This window comes from Sorex fumeus, unplaced genomic scaffold, assembly GCF_029834395.1.
Source record: "Sorex fumeus unplaced genomic scaffold, SorFum_2.1 ptg000061l, whole genome shotgun sequence".
In the NCBI taxonomy this organism is placed as follows: Eukaryota; Metazoa; Chordata; class Mammalia; order Eulipotyphla; family Soricidae; genus Sorex; species Sorex fumeus.
Genome location: NW_026606118.1, coordinates 37060508 through 37079335, shown reverse-complemented (window position 1 = coordinate 37079335; position 18828 = coordinate 37060508). Strand labels below are relative to the sequence as shown.

Here is an 18828-nt window from a genome sequence, read left to right as displayed (position 1 = left end):
CATTACTTCACTGTGATCCCACGGTTGAATACCATTGTTATAGGGGGTTGTGTTGTAGATATACAAAGGGGAAGTTATAGAAGAACTCATCCTCTCTGTCTACAGTTGTTGGATAGAAGAATTAGGACAAAGCACCTAAGTCACAGCCTTGAAAAAACATTAAAAATTCAGGTTCAGTAGACTCTAGGAGAGCGAGGGAGAGAAAAAAAGTTCAAGGATACTAGAAAATAAAAAGACACTGTATATGTTGAAAGAATTTTCTGAAAGAATAAACCAACAATGCTGATTTTTCCAATATTTGGAGTGGTGAGACTTTGTTGTTACTGTGTCTGGCATATCGAATACTCTCGGTAGCTTGCCGGGCTCTGCGAGAGGGGCGGAGGAATCGAACTCGGGTCGGCCATGTTGGCTGCGTGCAAGGCAGACGCCCTACCCGCTAAATTATGAAATAGTTTTTTTAAAAATATGAAATCCTTTGGAGGATTTGTTAAATGGTCAGTGGCTTCTTAGGGCAAAAACGCACTGCAGACTTATTAAATAAATGCTGAAGAGGACATACGTGGAGTATAGAGACACGTAGTTAGCAAAAAAGACAATATCAGTGAAACCAGACCCCGAGTCTATTAATGGGGGTTGTATATGTGAATGTGGTGTGTATGTGTGTGTGTGTGTGTATGTGTGTGTGTGTGTGTGTGTGTGCGTGCGCTTTATGTTGAGGGGAGATGGGACCAAGAAACACTGTTTTAGGGATATTTGCTTTCTGGTAGCAAGTATGGTCTGGTGACTTAGTATTTTTAAAACAGGAGTGGGAAATATTATTCAGTCATGGCCATTTGGATATTTATAACATTTTTCACAGTTCATACAAAATCAGCAGATAGGCTGAAGGCAGCCAAAGAAAAGCACACATCTGTTCCATCAAGTACAAAGGCCAGACCACATTATTATTATATACAAGGGGGAAGTTGTCGAAGGCACAGGCCTTTTATGGCCTATGGGTCAGATATTTCCCCACTGATTAGTGCAACTTTGTAGTTCACGATTCTTAATTTTTTTAAAGGAGAGGAAGTTATGTAGGTGTTACGCAGGAATATTCTCTCAAATGTTCTTGATGTGCAAGAGGATGGAGGCAGAGACAGGAAAAGGTGTGGTGTTGCAAACATTTTCAAAGATAGAAAACTATGCATGTTTAGATCCTGAAAGCATATGGGAGAAAAATTAGCAATAAATTTGTAGTGAATGTAATATCTCTCCCAGTTTTTAAAAACGTGTTGGAGCTAGAGTGAAGGTACATGGGTATGATGCTTGCCTTGCAGGCAGCCAACCCAGGTGCAATCCCGGACACCTGATATGGTCTCCTGAGCTCACCAAGAGCACAGACAGGTGTAATCCCTGAGCACCATCAGGTATGTCCCTAAAACAAAAAGTGTCATTTAACATTTGTGAGAAGCCTTAAATCGGGAGATACATACCTCATACTTTTTTTTTTTAAATCTGATGAATCAGTAAAAGGGAGGATGATAAGAGACAGAGAAAAGGAAATAATGGGAAGGAAATTCTTAATTGTTTAAGTAGTTTATTAAGATGTGAGTTTGGGTCTTCTGCTGAGGAAAGAAGTAAAATTTTATTCGCCTTGTAAGAAACTAGGAGAATTACTGAGTCATAATCAGACTAAGATGAAAATTTATGCAGGAACAAATGAAAGAATATTATTTGCACATATCATTATTGAGTTTCAAGAAGTGAGCCGACATAGTTGGGCATTGTAAAGTTCATTGCTTGAGATAATGATAAGTCATTATTGAAAAGGATAAAAAGAACTGTGATTGGGGTAGGAAAAATGGAGTGGAAACTTTGGGCTGGAAAAATGAGTAAGATGCATTTGACAAATTGAATTCCCAGAAGGCCTCCATCATTTCCCTCTTCAGTGTACTATATTTAGGAATTCTTCTGTGAATAAAAGATCCCACCCAGTCCTTTCACACAGAGGCAAAGAATAAGTTGTTTGAGTAAAAAAATGCATACAGGATATGCTTTATATTTACCCATTTTTATTAGAGTATTTTTTATACTTTTCAGTCTGAATTGACTTTGTGAGATTAATTTTGTTAGCAATTTTCTTATGTTTTTAAAGTCCTGCTTTGAAACTCAAAATTTAGAATAATACTGCTACAAGAGTAAAATTTTAGCAAAAATATATATTTTAGTAGAATTGGATTAACCAATGATAAAATTCTACTAACTCAGCCAATAGCGAAAATACAACTTGAAGGTCTGTACTTTAATTATCTAACACAGAAAAGGAAACTTGAACATCTTGGCTGTTAATAGATTATGCTTCCCAATTAAAAACTAGCAGTTTGAAAGGTTTACTTCATCAACAATTTTCCTTGCCAATTTTCTGATGCAGTTAGCCTTTGGACTGACTTGTATAGCTATCCCTGTTGTGGATGTTATACATTTCTATCTCCTTTGAAATAAGGGAAGTATGCCAACAATTAATCAGTATTTGCAAATTAATTATGATTAAACTTTCATAGTGGGGATTATGGCTAATTGTTGATTAATCTCCTAGTTTTCCTTTTCATGACTACTTCTCATATCAATTTGACCCCAGGTGGCAGATATTAAAATTTCCAATTAGACAGCTTCTCTCAGAATTACCTAAGGGCCACAGATCTATTTTGGAAATGTGATTGTTGTGTTTTTATACCTTATATTAGATCCACAATCTGTAGAGAAGAATCAGGAGGATGTGCAGGGGATAGTTGTTGTGATATTTATTTTTCTTCAGAAGCAATGCCAGTAATATTTCATTTATGACTCTGATTCCTAATGTGCCAATTTCAGAACCAAGTCATACCACCAAGGGTATTTACTTGATATTTAGTTATGCTTCTGGTATTTGCTTTCAGTTGAAGACCTCTCACCTTCCCTAACATCAACTGCTAATTATTAAATATATTCAGCAATTTTCCTTTTTTCGAAAGAATGCCCTATTTTACTAGACTGCAAAAGTGATAAAACATGGTACAAAGCAGTTCATAAAACTGAATGAAATAATTTCCAATAAAATAGCATAATTTCATCTTTTCCTGTACTCTCATATTTTTTAATATAAGTATTCTAGGAAATAAGTTGTTTTTAGTACACGATAGCAGAATACTTTAATAAAATTAATATAGGCAAAATGTTCACAAAAATTTGAAAAGGAAACTAATATATTTAACTAAACTTCTTATTTAACTTATTTAACTTAATTTTTATTGATTTTTTAATTTGGGGGGACCACACCTGACAGTGCTCAGGGCTTGCTCCTGGCACTACACTCAGACCTCACTCCTAGTGGGGATTAGGGGACCTTGTGACGTAGTGGGGATCAAACCAAGGTCAGTTGTGTGCAGGCAAGCACCCTACCCACTGAACTACCCATCTAGCCCCTATACTCAGTTTTTAAAATAGTAAGCTTTTGCTTTTTTAAATAAGTAGAATATGAATAGTTTCATGTATTATAAGCGTAATAATTTTTTTAAAAAATGTGTTTGGAGTTGATTTTATTACATTATTGAACGTCTACTATAGTTTCTACTGAGAAACTCCATTTTTTTGGTTCTCATTGTCCTTTACATTCTTTATGAGCTGAAATTTGCTTATTAGGATACAGAACAAGTTATGTCTTGAACAGATGTGTAATTCATTTTGTTCATGCATAACAAGCATGATTGGAATATTAATAGTTTCAATGTTTATCTGGTAAACTTGTGAGTGTTACCTTCCCATATAAGATAATTCCATTGCCCTATGGGAAAGTGAGAGTTTAAGACACTAAAATTTAAAAGAAATAAAAAACGTTTTTAGAATAACCCTTCATTTTGACATTATGGTTTTATACAAATTTTATTGGCTTTCAATTCTTTCATTTTATGGCATAATAGTAATGACTCATTAAATTGTGATTTTAATAAACTGGAAATTACTATTATTTGAAAAATGAAAAAACACAACTTTAATGTCTAATTCTTTATCTCTCCAAGTGATAGCACTCTTTCAATTATCATTTTTCATCTATTTTATTTATCTTTTTTTGAAATTTGTTCTCATGTACATTTTTAAAAACTTGAATATTTGGAGGTGGCTGTGGCAACAGTAAAACAGGTAGAGTGCTCATCTTGCATGCAGCTGACCTAGGTTCAATCCCTAGAACCTTATATGATTCCCAAAACATTGCCAGGAATGATTCCTAAGTCAGAAACAGGAGTAAACTCTGACATCAATAGGTTGGCTGCAAAATAGAAACACGAAACAAAAAATTGACTCTTTGTCTTGAAGATTAAGAATCTGGAATACATTGCTGTGTAGTTTTTTAATTTTTTTTTATCCCTATTGTAGGAATAGAAGGTGATAAGCCTATGGTCAGTTAAATATAAAAAAAAGTTTTCAGGTAGAATATATAGATCCTATATGGAGCTCTTCATTTTCTAAATCTTGTCCTCTCATCACTACTATCATTAAAATACATTGTTAGATTAGTGAATTATGTATTAAATCGATAGTCTAGGAGTGTTCCTCAGAGTGTTATGTTTTATTATTTGAAGTACAAGTAAGAACTTGTCACACACTTTTCGAAAATTTGGGTTACACCACTGTACTACTCCCAAAGCTTACATTAGCACCTGTTCTTGTTAATCATGTAAAATTCAAAAAGACTTTTTTCTTTTATGACAAAAGGAAAAAAAAACAAAATTACTGTTCACTTTTTACATCGCCACACTCGCTAGAATAGCATGTATCCCAAGGAGTCAGTGATACCCCCAATTCCAGTTCCGGGAACTTCTCTGTATAGACTGCATTTATTAGGACCAGAGAGGTAGTACAGAGGGTGGGCTGCTGGTATGGCATATGACCAACATCGATTGGATCCCTGGTGTTCTCCCTAGACCCCCACCTGTTGTGATCCCTCAAAACATACAGGTGTAAGCCCTGAGCGTTGTAAGGTATGGTCCCTCCAAATAAACAAATAAATAAAACTCCAAAAAAGAACTTGCATTTATTATAGCCTCCTGATTTGTAGCAAGGGTCAGTGCTAGTTTAGATTTTGTGTATTTTGTTTAGTTTGAAACTAATCTTTTGGATCTGGGAACAAAACCCTATTTTTTTAAATAAAAATAAACGATGAGACCAGAGAGGTGAATTAGGGGTACATAAGTCTGTGAGTCTTACCCTGGTTTAATCCTCCATGTTACCTGGCCCTGAGCATCACCAGGTACAGCCTTGGAGGTCTCTGGGCCTCTGCTCTAGTGGTCCATGTCATCTCTGTTACTACAATGCCCAAGCAGCATCACCTCCCTAGACCTTGAACCAATCAAGTCACTAAGAGTGACCCCCTGATCAAGTTACTGTTTTGCTATATGTGATTACTGCTTATACAAGGTTTTATGGGAACACTGCATTCAGATAGCAGAAAATAACTATACTTCTTCAATTTATGGAAAAAGATATTCGCTTTTAAAAGAATATTGTGAGGCCATTCTTTTGATGTGTCTTCCCAGAGAATATGAGCAGCTAACCCATGGAGGAGAGACAGGGAAGTTAACAGCTGATATCAACTTTGTTTATATTTTATGGGGAACATTGGCAAAACTCCAAATGAGATCTTAGGAAATTAAGGCTCATTACTGCAGTCTGTGAAACAGAATTGAGACTCCTACAACTAGCATTCCTGCCCTCCTCACCTGTGCATAAGCTGGTCATGCTTAGATGAGGAGAATGGAACAGAACTTACAAAACCAGAGAAAGAAAGGAACAGTGGGAGAGGATTGGGTGCCAGTGATTGTTTGCATTTCTTGTTTCCTTTCTCCAATATCCCTTTTGATGTCCCATGTTCTTGTCTCTTTAGAGTAAAGATAAGAGAAACTCTATTGGTAGCATGGTGTTTCATTTGCCATCCCTTTCTGTGTTGTCATTATTTTCCATGCTCCTCCACTGACTTAGAGATTATGGGATAGACAGTACTGAATGGGAGGTATGGAGTATCTTTCATAATATTCTTAAATAGCCATTAAAGGTCATTAAGGATTGACTACAGAAGAGGCACATAAAAACTGACAGCATTTTATATTAAAAACCAGATACTTACTGGCTTGCCCAGTCTTGATAATAATGAATGTGTCATAAGGGCAAATTTTCAAGGACCTTTCAACCATGCTCCACAATTTTACGTTAGCAAAGTTGATGGCATACACGAATTGTATCCAGCTTTAGAGATTTTGCTTCTTAGAATGATTGGCACATCTATTAGATTTCAATATCATTTCTTCACACCTAATTTCTGTAGCTATCTTTAAATTTGCCCATTTGACTGAATGGCCAGAGTACCAATAATTTCTTTTCTTGTATCCTAAGCATTTAATCATTTCTCACTACCTTGGGGAATGCTATCAAAAAAATCAGCATTAACAAAATCATATTAAAGATATCAGTTGCTTCTATCTTTATGTTGTTACTGTTTGATATACTTATGATCAATTAAAATTATTTTTACCTTTTGTTTTCTTTAATTGACCAGGTAGAAATTTATTTTATGATTTTATTTCCTTATTTCCCATGTTGCTGCTAATGTAATAGAGAGACACCCGATTACGAATGCTATTGATGGGAAGAACACTTGGTGGCAGAGTCCCAGTATCAAGAATGGAATTGAATATCATTATGTGACAATCACACTGGACTTGCAGCAGGTATAGTGCGCCTCTATTTTTTCATATTTTAGTTTTATTGTTATTATTTACACTTTCATTATTATTTAAATTTTTATTTTAGGCATCACCATTTGCAATATTGATAATTCCAGGGCATCATGAATAAAATATTCCAACGCCACCCTCCACTGATATCAATCTCCTTACACCTATATCCCAGTTTCTTCCACTCTAAATCCTCTCCCTCTTCTCCCCTTGCAGTGATATACTATTATAGGCCAGGTCTCAGTTTCTGTTGCCTTTGGGTATTTGATGGTTTCTTACCGTGTTTCTTCATATCTCATATATGAGGGAATTCATTATATGTCTATCCACCACCTGACTAATTACATTCAGCATGATGCTAGCCTGATCTATCCACACAGCAGCAAATTGCATGATTTCGTCTTTCTTACAGCCAGGTAGTAGTACATTATGTATATGTACCATAGTTTCTTTATCCAATCATCTGTTATTAGACACAAGTTATTTCCTGATTTTGATGACTGTGAGGGAATTCTGCAATAAAAATCGGAGTGCAAGTGATTTTTCTAAATAGAGTACCTAAGGCTTTTTTTAAAAATGGACACCAAGCAGTGGAATTGCTGAATCATATAGAGGATTACATCCTAATTATTGAGAAGGGTCAATATTGTTTTCCCTAAACACTTGACCAGTCAACATTCCTACCTGGAGTGGATAAGGATCCCTTTATCTATATACCACAACCACACTGGTTGATTTTGTTCTCTTTATGTGTAACAATTTCAGTGCTGTGAGATGATATATCATTGACTTGATTTGCATTTCCTTGGTAATGTAGAGCACTTTTTTAAAATTAATTTTTATTAGTGAAACACCATGAGGTACAGTTGTAGATTTATAAATTTTTGTGCTTGGGTTTCGATTATTCAATGATCAAATACCCATCCCTCCACCAGTGCCCATTTCCCACCACCGTGGATCCCAGTATCCCTCCCACCCCCAACCCCCCATTTCACCCTGCCTCTGTGGCAGGGCATTCCCTTTTGTTCTCTCTTTTTGGGTGTTGTGGTCTGCAAAAGAGGCATTGAGTGGCAATCATGTTCGGTCCATAGTCTACTTTCAACATGTATCTCCCATCCTAGGAGGATCCTCCAAACACCCCTTATTTGGTGTTTAGAGCACTTTTTAATATACCCTTTGACTGTCTGTCTTCTTTGAACAATTTTCTGTTTGCTTCTTTCCCTCCATTTTGTTTTTTATGAGATTGGTTGTTCTCCTTATAAAACTCTACCAGTGGTTTAGCATATCTTGGATGTTAACCCTTTGTCAGAGGAGCTGTAGGCAAATATTTTCTCTCAGTCAGTGATTCCCTTTTTATTATGGTTATAATTTGGCCATGGGAGGGGGTGCTGGAAGGGAAGGTATACCCAGTGGTGCTCAGGCCTTATGCCTGGCTCTGTGCTCAATGATCACTTCTATGGTCCTGGGGGACCATATATGTTGTTGGGAATTGAATTCAGGTCAAAAGAATGCAAGATAAACACAAGCACACTGTCTTTTCAGTGCCATCATCATTTTGTTTGTGGGACAGAAGCTTCTCAGTTTGTTTATTTTGGCTTCTGTTTTATATACCAGTGGTACTAAATCATTGAAGATGTCCATAGATTCAATGTCATGAAGTGTTCTTTTTTTTCATCTTTTTGGCTCACACCCAGCAATGCTCAGGGGTTACTCCGGGCTCTGCACTCAGGAATTACTCCTGGCAGGGCTTGGGGGACCATATGGGATGCCGGGGATTGAACTCAGGTCAGCCATGTCAGCAAGGCAAACATTCTAACCACTGTACTATCGCCCCAGCCTGAAATGTTCTAACTATATTTTCCGCAATATAATTTATTGATTCAGAAATGATATTGAGGTATTTAATGCATTTTTATTTGAATTTTGCATGCTTTTAGAAAGGGGTCTGAATTTATTTTTTTGCGTGTGATCAACCAGTTTTCTCAACTGTATTTCTTGAAGAGGCTTTCCTTGCTCCACTTTATACCTTTTGTTCATTTGTCAAATATTAACTGACATATACCTGAGGATCTTATGAACTCTAACTAGACTTAGAGTCTCTTATTTTAAATTATACTATAAAACTATAGCTTTGATAACTTGTAGCTTTACAGTATAATTTAAATTAGGGCACATCCTCTTTTCTTTTAGGATTTCTTTGGTGATTATGGGGAATTTTATTACCTTATATAAAATTCAAAAGTATTTGATCTATGACTCTTTACCATGAGTATTTTTATAGGTTCTGCTTTGAATCAGCATAGTGCTTTGGGCGAGGTTGCCATCTTGACAGTATTAGTGCTTCCAGTCCATGAGCAAGGCATATGTTTCCATTACAAAAGTAACTCAAAACTAGCAGAAGGAAGGAAATATTAAAGAGAGTAGAAAATGAAATTCAATCTAAATAAAACCAAAAGGTCAATGAAACCAAGAGATTTATTTTTGAAAGACTCACAAAAAAAGGAAGAAAGGAAGGAAGGAAGGAAAGAAAGAAAGAAAGAAAGAAAGAAAGAAAGAAAGAAAGAAAGAAAGAAAGAGGAAAGGAAAGAGAAAACTCTGGTAAACCAAATCCGAATATAAAGGGGATACCGTGCAATAGATACCATAGAAGTTCGGAGGATGAACAGGGATTAATTTTAAAATCTTTATACTATGACTGGGCAGCTTTGAACAAATTGATACATTTTCGGACTTCTATAATCTCTCATGTTTGAATCAAGAGGAAGCAGGGTACCTGAACAGGCCAATTACTATTGAGGAAATCTAAATAGTAACCAAATCTCCCCAAAAATGAAATCCCAGGCCTATCTATTTTTACTAGTAAGTTTTTCCAAACCTTTAAAGAAGACTTACTCCCAATATTTTTCAGGTTCTTTCAGAAAGTTTAAGAAATAGGAATCCTCACCACCAGCTTTTATGAGACAAACATTAATCCTGATATCAAAAGCAGAAAGAGACAACACACTCCAAAAACCCGTACCTATATTCCTGATGAACATAGATGCAAAGATCCTCAACAAAAATGTGAATGCATGCATTGTATATGTCTATTGATTCTAGGAGCTTTTTTGAAGTCTTTAGGGTTTTCTTGGTACAGTATCATGTTATCTGCAAAAAGTGAATGTTTACTACTTTTCTACTCTGGAAGCCTTTTACATATCCTTCTTGCCCAATTACTATGGTCATCAGTAATGATCCTCAGCAAAATGTATCAGACTGAATTCTAAAATGTATCAAAGAGGACATTCACCATGACTAGATAGGATTTATTCCAGGGGTGCAAGTATATTTTAATATATACGAGTCAATTAATGTCATTAAAGTAAAGTAAAGGCCCTCCCGTTGATCGTCGATTTGCTCGAGCGGGCCCAGTAACGTCTCCATTGGAGACTTTGTTGTTACTGTGTCTGGCATATCCAATACTCTCGGTAGCTTGCCGGGCTCTCCGAGAGGGGCAGAGGAATCGAACTTGGGTCGGCCATGTTGGCCACTTGTAAGGCGAATGCCCTACCCGCTGTGCTATCACATAAATACAAGAAAAATAAGAACAATATGAACATATCATAAATGCAGAAAAAAATTCAACACCCTTTCCTGATCAAAACTTTCAATAAAATGTGGGTTGAAGAAACTTTCCTCAACATAATTAAAGCAATTTACCATAATTATGCAGAATTTACTGCTGAAAATACAAAAAAGGATATACATGCTAACCTTTTGGTAGCTACATTGCAAACCATAATGCCGAAAAGGAAAGATGGGCGGGAGAGAGGGAGGTTGGTAGGGAGAGGGGGTGAGAGAGAGAGAGAGAGAGAGAGAACACGTTTTTGCCATAGAGGCAGGTTGATGAGCGGGGGGCTAGGGAAACTGGGAATATTGGTGGTGAAAAATGTGCATTGGTGAAGGGATGGGAACATTTTATGCCTGAAACCCAATCAATCACTAACAACTTTGTACCTGTGTATGTCATCGTGATTCAATTAAAAAAAATCTTGATTAAAAAATACACAACAGCATCATAAAGTTAAAAAACTGAAAGCCTTCCCTATATGATCAGGCACAAAACAAGGCTCACCACTCTTGCATTGCATTTCAATATAGTATTGGAAATTCTGACCATAGTAATTGGGCAAGAAAGATATGTAAAAGAAATCCAGATCAGAAAAGAAGTAAACTTTCACTTTATGCAGATAACGCAATACTGTATCAAGAAAACCCTAAAGCCTACAAAAAAAAACCCCTCCTAAAATCACTAGAATCAATAGACATACACAGTAAAGTTGCAAATAAATGCTTGGAAATTCATCCGTTTTCTATAGGCAAATACTGCAATAGAAGAGAGAAATTAAAAAATAAATACAACACAATTGTGCCTCAGAAAGTTAAATACCTTAGATTCAGCTTACTGAAAGATGTAAAAGTCATATGCAAGGAAAATTGTACATCTCTTTTCTAAAAATCATTACACATTTTGGAAATTTTATTTTTGATTTGCTCTATAGTAGTTTGGGGGCAAAAGACTTTTTTTTTCTTATCACACTCCATTATATCCTTAAAACAGTGAACAAAGGCATCTATTTATTTTATTTATTCTTGTTTTTAAATATTTGGCTTTTATTTCTAATGCACTGTAGCACCGTAGTACTATCCTCCCATTGTTCATCTATTTGCTCCAGCAGGCACCAGTAATATCTCCATTGTGAGACTTGTTACTGTTTTTGGCATATCAAATATGCCATGGGGAGCTTGCCAGGCTTTGCTATGCAGATGGGATACTCTCCGTAGCTTGCCAGGCTCTCTGAGAGGAATGGAGGATTATAACCCGGGTCAGCCGTGTGCAAGTCAAACGCCCTACCCACTGTGCTATCGCTCCAGCCTTTATGTCTAATGAATGACTGAAATGAAAGCAAGAAAACTGTTCAGGTTGAATTCGTACCTGACACTTGCTTCATTAGAATTTATAAAGATAAAAACATGAATCAATATAATTCTATGTAAAATATGAGTTTTTTTTAACTTTATAAAAGCACAGACCCCACAGTATTCCTGGTATTTTCTGAAAGGTTTTTGAACAATATCAAGGCACTTGATATTGCCTTTTATTACTGAGAGTTACTGAGAGTTGTGTAAGCTGTGATAGTTGATTCTCAAATTAAACATGGGTATTCATTAAATAACAAATCTTGTAGCTTCATAAAATTGCTATTGGGAGTTTGTGTTTGATCTTGGTTCTCTTTGGTCTTTCACTTAATTCAGAAATTCAGCTGAGATTGACTTTATCAAGAATCACCATCATCCCAAATTACTTAAATTTACAAATAGGATTGCTAGAACAATTTACTTACAGTACAAAACACAAATTTGTTGAACTGCCTGAGGGCTAAGAGTGGAGTCAATTGAACTTACGTGACCTCTTTGATTCAGGTTGTCTGTCTCTTTTTGTCTGGAGTCAGATGAGAAAGATGTTTAACCTCTCCCATCTGGCCCAAAAGAGATAGGGCAGTAAGGGAATTTAAGGTTAGTACAGGAGAGCAGGCCAAGATGGCTAATTACAGACACTATACAGGTCATCTTTCCTAAGTTGGCCAGAGTGGAGGGCAGTCTCAGCCAGTCCTCTGGGGGTTCGCCACGTTCTATGGAGCCCTGAGAAGTACTAAGCTTTTTATTTTATAATGGAAGCTGTTTTTCATCTTTTCGATTTACGATCTCCTAAGTTCAGGGTCTGAGTCAGAGAGTCCACATTCAGCAACTGCAAAAGTTGACTGGCAGTCTTACAGGAGATTTTTAAAACACTTGAATTTCCTCAGAACTTGGACAACTTGGTGGAAGCAGGAACTCAGCATAACAAACGGGTTTATTTATATTCAGAGAAGAAGTGCACTATCAGTCTCAAATTAGTGATATTTCTCAGGAAGCCTCAGAGAACTATTGGAATAATACAACAAACTGCCACAGTGGTCAGGCTTTAAATCAGTGTAGTGGGATGTATGAATTTCCTGAAGACCTTAGCCTCACAGTGGACTTTTTGCTCCTGATTACTTGGCCCCTACAGGTCATGGCCTTTCTCCCCCATGATGTGATATGAAAATTTGGTTTTCCCATTCAGTAGTGGTTCTGCTATCTATTGTCTTTCACTATTGCCATCTCCTGGGATATGTGATGAATTGTTGTGATTTTATTTCTCTGATTTATTCTTCATTTTTTTCTTTGAGACTTCATATAAAATAAGGGAGTCAATTATTAATGTAATTGCCACCAATATCTCAAAGTGCTTCTTTAGTTTAGCAAAAAATAGTATTTATCAATCATAAAGCTTTCCCTTCTAATTTACAACTGAATGATCACAATAAGAAGGTTTTACTAAATAATTTCTATCCTATCACTATTTGACCGGTCAGAGTTCACTTGGATACTCATTTTTAGTGACATCATTTATGTTTTCCCAAATTTGCTTTGCATCTATCCACATCCATTCTCACCTTGTATCTCAAGAGTTTGAGGAATTTGTTTTCTTTTTCCCTCTTCTATGTTTCTTTGGCGGTGGGGTATACCTGGCATTCTTAGGACTTTCTCCTGATTCTGTCCTCAGGAATAATTCTTAGAGATCCTCAGGTGACTATAAGTTGCCAGGGTCAGCTGCATGCAAAGCAAGTGCTTAACCCATTATATTATCTCTCTAGCCCCTTGGTCCCTCTTCTCATTTCCTTTAATGCACATAAGATGAGCAAATGCTCAAATGACAGTTCAGGGTTTAAGTGACATAATTCTGTTTATAATATGCCCTCATTATTCATTTATTCCCTCTCCTTCCTATAAATCCACTCACCTTGTGTTTTGAAAAAGTGGAACATGCTTATAAAATGAAATACTTATTTCTACTTAACTAAATAATTTAGTTAATGATTTGATGATATAAGAAATTTCAGCAGGTGTTATAATTAGGCCTTATGGAATTTCTCAGACAAAATTGAAGTTAAGAGCTCTGCAGTAACAAACCGAGGAATATGTTTATGAATTACGTACAAACTAAGGAACAAAATTATAAGAGGACTTTTGAAACATTGGCAATACAAAATGTAAACTTTATAATCCATTTATGGTCTGTACTAATCTTGTGAGGCAGCTAATGTTATTATTTTACTTAATAGTTGAAGAACCCTGAGACACAGAAGAGTTAAAGAACTTTTTTTTGAATGACACTGATTATGGACGAGATAAGGGTTTCAACCTGAATAGTCTGATTCCAGACTGTGAGTGGCACCAGTATTAATTAACTGGGAGTTGAAGATCTATTCTAGGAAACTGACATGAATTTAAAGTGTTCCATATGTTGTTTGGGCTTAAGAACTGCCACATTATGATCTTCTAGGTCTGAAAAGACCATAGCCTACATTTGCTTTGATATAAAACTTGGGTCTAGGTATCCCATATTGAAGTTCATTTTACTAAAATTCTATTAGTGTAACTTCTGTCTTTCCCACTCACACCATGGAGGTTTATTGGTTATTCATAAAAATAAAAATTATTATTTAACCGAGAGTAAAGATCAGTAGTATAATATGAATAGATAAATATCACTGAACATTTGTTGTTGATTCAAAAGGAGAAATGGACATTTAATGCTTTTCCTTTTTATTTGGAAATTTAAAAATTTTTACAAATGACAATGTTTTGATGGTTTGTAATTTGCTTTATGAAATAACTTAAATTACCTTTTTTAATATAAACAGTAATCAGTACAGATCCTGATTAACTATTATGGATTACAATGGGAAATTTCTTCCAGATTTTGACACACTTAATAAATCCTAGAAAAATTTAACAATTAACTTAGGAGAAAGTAGCTACTTATTTTAGAAATTGTTTATTTTTAGATATTTGTCACTGCAGGATCATTCACTTTTTCAAACTCTGCTACTTACTCAAAGAACATTTTTAGCAAATGTTCTGATCATAATGTGTTTCAATTTATAGATTAGCAAAATAAATATTAGAGTATCAGGGGAAGTCATTTGGAATAATGATAATATTAACATAACATCTAAATTCCATCTGGCAAATTGTGTTTATTATGAATTCCTATTATTGCTGTAATCTTAAGGAGAAAAATAACTGTTTTAATGATATTTATGTAAAAATACTAGATAAGAAAAAAATAACGTATGTTATTTAAAAGACAATAACAGGGAACTGAAAGATAATAGGATGGTTGGTTCATTCCATTTTAGTTGTTTTCGAACAAGATTTTATTATTATAATATGTATTATGGGCTGGAGCGATAGCACAGTGGTAGGGCGTTTGCCTTGCACATGGCCAACTTGGCCGACCTGAGTTTGATTCCTTCAACCCTCTCGGAGAGCCTGGCAAGCTACCGAGAGTATCTCGCCCGCACAGCAAAGCCTGGCAAGCTCCCCGTGACTTATTCAATATGCCAAACACAGTAACAAGTCTCACAATGAAGACATTACTGGGCCTGCTTGAGCAAATCAATGAACAACAGGAGGACAGTGCAGGAATATGTATTATAATATATAATTTTATATTAGGATAATGGGCTGGAGTGATAGTACAGTGGTAGGGCGTTTGCCTTGCACGCAGCCAACATGGCCAACCTGAGTTCGATTCCTCCACCCCTCTCAGAGAGCCTGGCAAGCTACCGAGAGTATTGTGCCCGCACGGCAGAGCCTGGCAAGGTACCCGTGATGTATTCGATATGCCAAACACAATAACAACTAAGTCTCCAATGAAGACGTTACTGGGCCCGCTCGAGCAAATTGATGAACAACGGGAGGACAATGACATGATATTTGGATAATAAAAATCTATTTTCTCAGAGCTGTCAATTGACTTATTTAGGAGAAAGTTAACTGCAAAATAGAATAAACACACAGCACTCTTAAATAAAGGTTCCCTGCATATATTGAGGTTATGGTTATTCCTAGATTATTCATATCTCTTCTAGAATTATATATTTTCACATGTAGTAGGTTCCTAACTAACTTCAGTAAACAATTCACTTTACTCGAGTATTTGATCTCCGGGGGCGACTAGGGAAGGCCCTGCTGGCTCTCCCCCTTTCTGCCTGCATTTGGGGGGGCTTTGGGTCGCTCCCCCAGCTGGGGCAGCCTGTGCCATGGGGCAGATGGAGGACGGAAAGAGGACCAAGCCGGTTGACTGATCAGTTGCTGTTTTATTCTATTCGCCCCACACGCCTGTTCGAGTCTCTATGAGCCTCCCATTTTAGTCTCACACTGCCCCATATTCTGGTCTCCTCCTGTCTCTCCTGATCATCTCTCCGAGCCTGTCTCGCTACCCTGTTCTCTCTCCTCTCCCACTCCTCTCTCCAACTCCTCCAGCACTGGGGACAGACACTACACCCAGTCTGGTAGCAAAATCAACATAAGAAAGCCCTTCCTCTGCTCATGGGCAAAATACCACTTAAGATGTTTTTCTCCTTTCCTCAGTCCAATAACTTAATTAACATCTTAATTAACATCTTAATTCTACTTCTTAATATTAGTTATTTTTGTATGGACATAGTAAGTGACACATTGAGGCTTATAGGGTGGCTTTCCTAGGAACATCTCACCATGGACTCAGACTAAAGGTAAAGGTAAAGGCCCTCCCGTTGATCGTCGATTTGCTCGAGTGGGCCCAGTAACGTCTCCATTGGAGACTTTGTTGTTACTGTGTCTGGCATATCGAATACTCTCAGTAGCTTGCCGGGCTCTCCGAGAGGGGCAGAGGAATCGAACTCGGGTCGGCCATGTTGGCCGCTTGTAAGGCGAATGCCCTACCCGCTGTGCTATCGCTAAGGCCAGATTAATCTTTCCTAATCCTAGCAGGCTCCAATTCTAGTTATTGCTTTTTGGATCATGACATCATTTGTCCATGACCAAACTCTTAACTTATAGTTAAGCATTATGGTACTTTGGCTAGGTCCATTTTGATGCCAGGGTAGCACATAGCTCACTGCTAGCCCTGGGTCCATCCAGGCCCTCATAGGGATCCTGCTTTTGGGGGTGCTAGGAAGTAAGGGCAGCTGAGGCTTAAGTCAAGAGAACAAATGTCCAGGAGGTAAATATCATTGAGAGTCATTAACTCCCATGTTACAAAAGCATAGCATTAACTGTCTTGTGCCCATACAAAAAGGACATTGCTCTGAATTAACTATGCAAAGGACTTAAGGAAAAGAGAAAAACAATATTCACAAATCAACAGAGCACAAGGAAAGAAGTTACAAATAAACACAGAGGAATGGGAGTGCTGTGATGGGAGCAACCCAATAAACCTAAACTCCCTGCAGCAAAAGTTTCCCCGGAACTAAAAATACATTGATCAAAAAATATGATCTTTACCTACAGACGTCAACTTAGGTATTTTCTTTCTTTTTTTTTCCCCTTTATTTTATTTTATTTTTTTTTTAAAGTTGTAGATTTACAATTTTTTGTGCTTTGGTTTCAATTATACAATGATCAGATACCCATCCCTCCACCAGTGCCCATTTTCCACCACCATGGATAATATCCCTCCCACCCCCATCCCCCCATCCCCCCTGTCTCTGTGGCAGGGCAATCCCCTGTGTTCTCTCTCTCCTTTTGGGTGTTGTGGTCTGCAAAAGAGGCATTGAGTGGCAAACATGTTCAGTCCATAGTCTACTTTCGACATGCATCTCCCCTCCTGGGAGGATCCTCCAAACATACTGTATTTGGTGCTCCCTTCTCTATCTGAACTGCCCTTTCCTCTAGGATACCTGGCTGGCCTCTAAGTTATGGAGTAATCCTCCTGGTGCTGATCTCAGCTATTCTTGGGTATTAATCTCATACTTTGTTACTTTATATCCCCCAGATGAATGCAATCTTTCTATGTCTATCCCTCTCTTTCTGACTCATTTCGCTTAGCATGATACTTTCCATATTGTACCACTTGTATGTAAATTTCATGACTTCATCTTTTCTAAGAGCTACATAGTACTCCATTGTGTAGATGTACCAAAGTTTCTTTAACCAGTCATCTGTTCTTGGGCATTCAGGTTTCTTCCAGTTTCTGGCTATTGTAAAGAGTGCTGCAATGAACAAACAAGTGCAGATGTCACTTCGACTATACATTTTTGCCTCTCTGGGATATATTCCCAGGAGTGGTATTGCTGGGTCAAATGGGAGCTCAATTTCTAATTTTTTGAGAATCGTCCATACTGTTTTCCAGAAGGGCTGAACCAGTGGACATTCCCACCAACAGTGAAGGAGTGTCCCTTTCTCGCCACATCCACGCCAGTATCGGTTGCTTTTGTTCTTTTGGATGTGGGCCAGTCTCTGAGTGTGAGATGGTATCTCATTGTGGTTTTGATCTGCATCTCCCTGATGATTAATGATGTAGAGCATTTTCTCATGTGCTTTTTTGCCATTCGGATTTCTTCTTTGAGAAAGTTTCTGTTCATTTCATTGCCCCATTTTTGGATGGGGTTGGATGTTTTCTTCTTGTGGAGTTTAACCAGTATTCTGTATATCCTGGATATCAACCCCTTGTCAGATGTGTATTCGGTGAATATCCTTTCCCATTCTGTAGACTGTCTTTGTATTTTGGTCACTGTTTCTTTGGAGGTGCAGAAGCTTCTTAGTTTAAGATAGTCCCATTTATCTATCTCTGTTTTCACTTGCTCGGCCCCTGGCGTGGCATCTTTGAAGATACCATTAGCTTCAATGTCATGGAGGGTTTTGCCAACTTTATCTTCAATGTACCTTATGGTTTCTGGTCTGATATTGAGGTCTTTAATCCATTTTGATCTTACTTTTGTACATGGTGTTAGGCAGAGTTCTGAGCCTATTTTTTTGCATGTAGCCGTCCAGTGATGCCAACACAATTTATTAAAGAGGCTTTCCTTACTCCACTTCACATTACTTGCACCTTTATCAAAGATTAGATGAGCATATGATTGAGGAGAGATGTCAGTGTATTCAACCCTGTTCCATTGGTCTGCAGTTCTGCCTTTGTTCCAGTACCATGCTGTTTTAATTATTACTGCTTTATAGTACAGTTTGAAGTTCG

The 18828-nt window shown here is 37.1% G+C and overlaps 1 protein-coding gene across 1 annotated transcript in view; it reads left to right on the top strand.

The window, feature by feature from the left end:
* Nucleotides 1–18828, top strand: part of LAMA2 (laminin subunit alpha 2) — a 647398-nt gene that overhangs the window by 160869 nt on the left and 467701 nt on the right. Inside the window, exon 3 of the mRNA XM_056126014.1 lies at nucleotides 6625–6737. Within this exon, the coding sequence (XP_055981989.1) occupies nucleotides 6625–6737 (113 nt within the window). The remainder of the gene's footprint in view (nucleotides 1–6624; nucleotides 6738–18828) is intronic.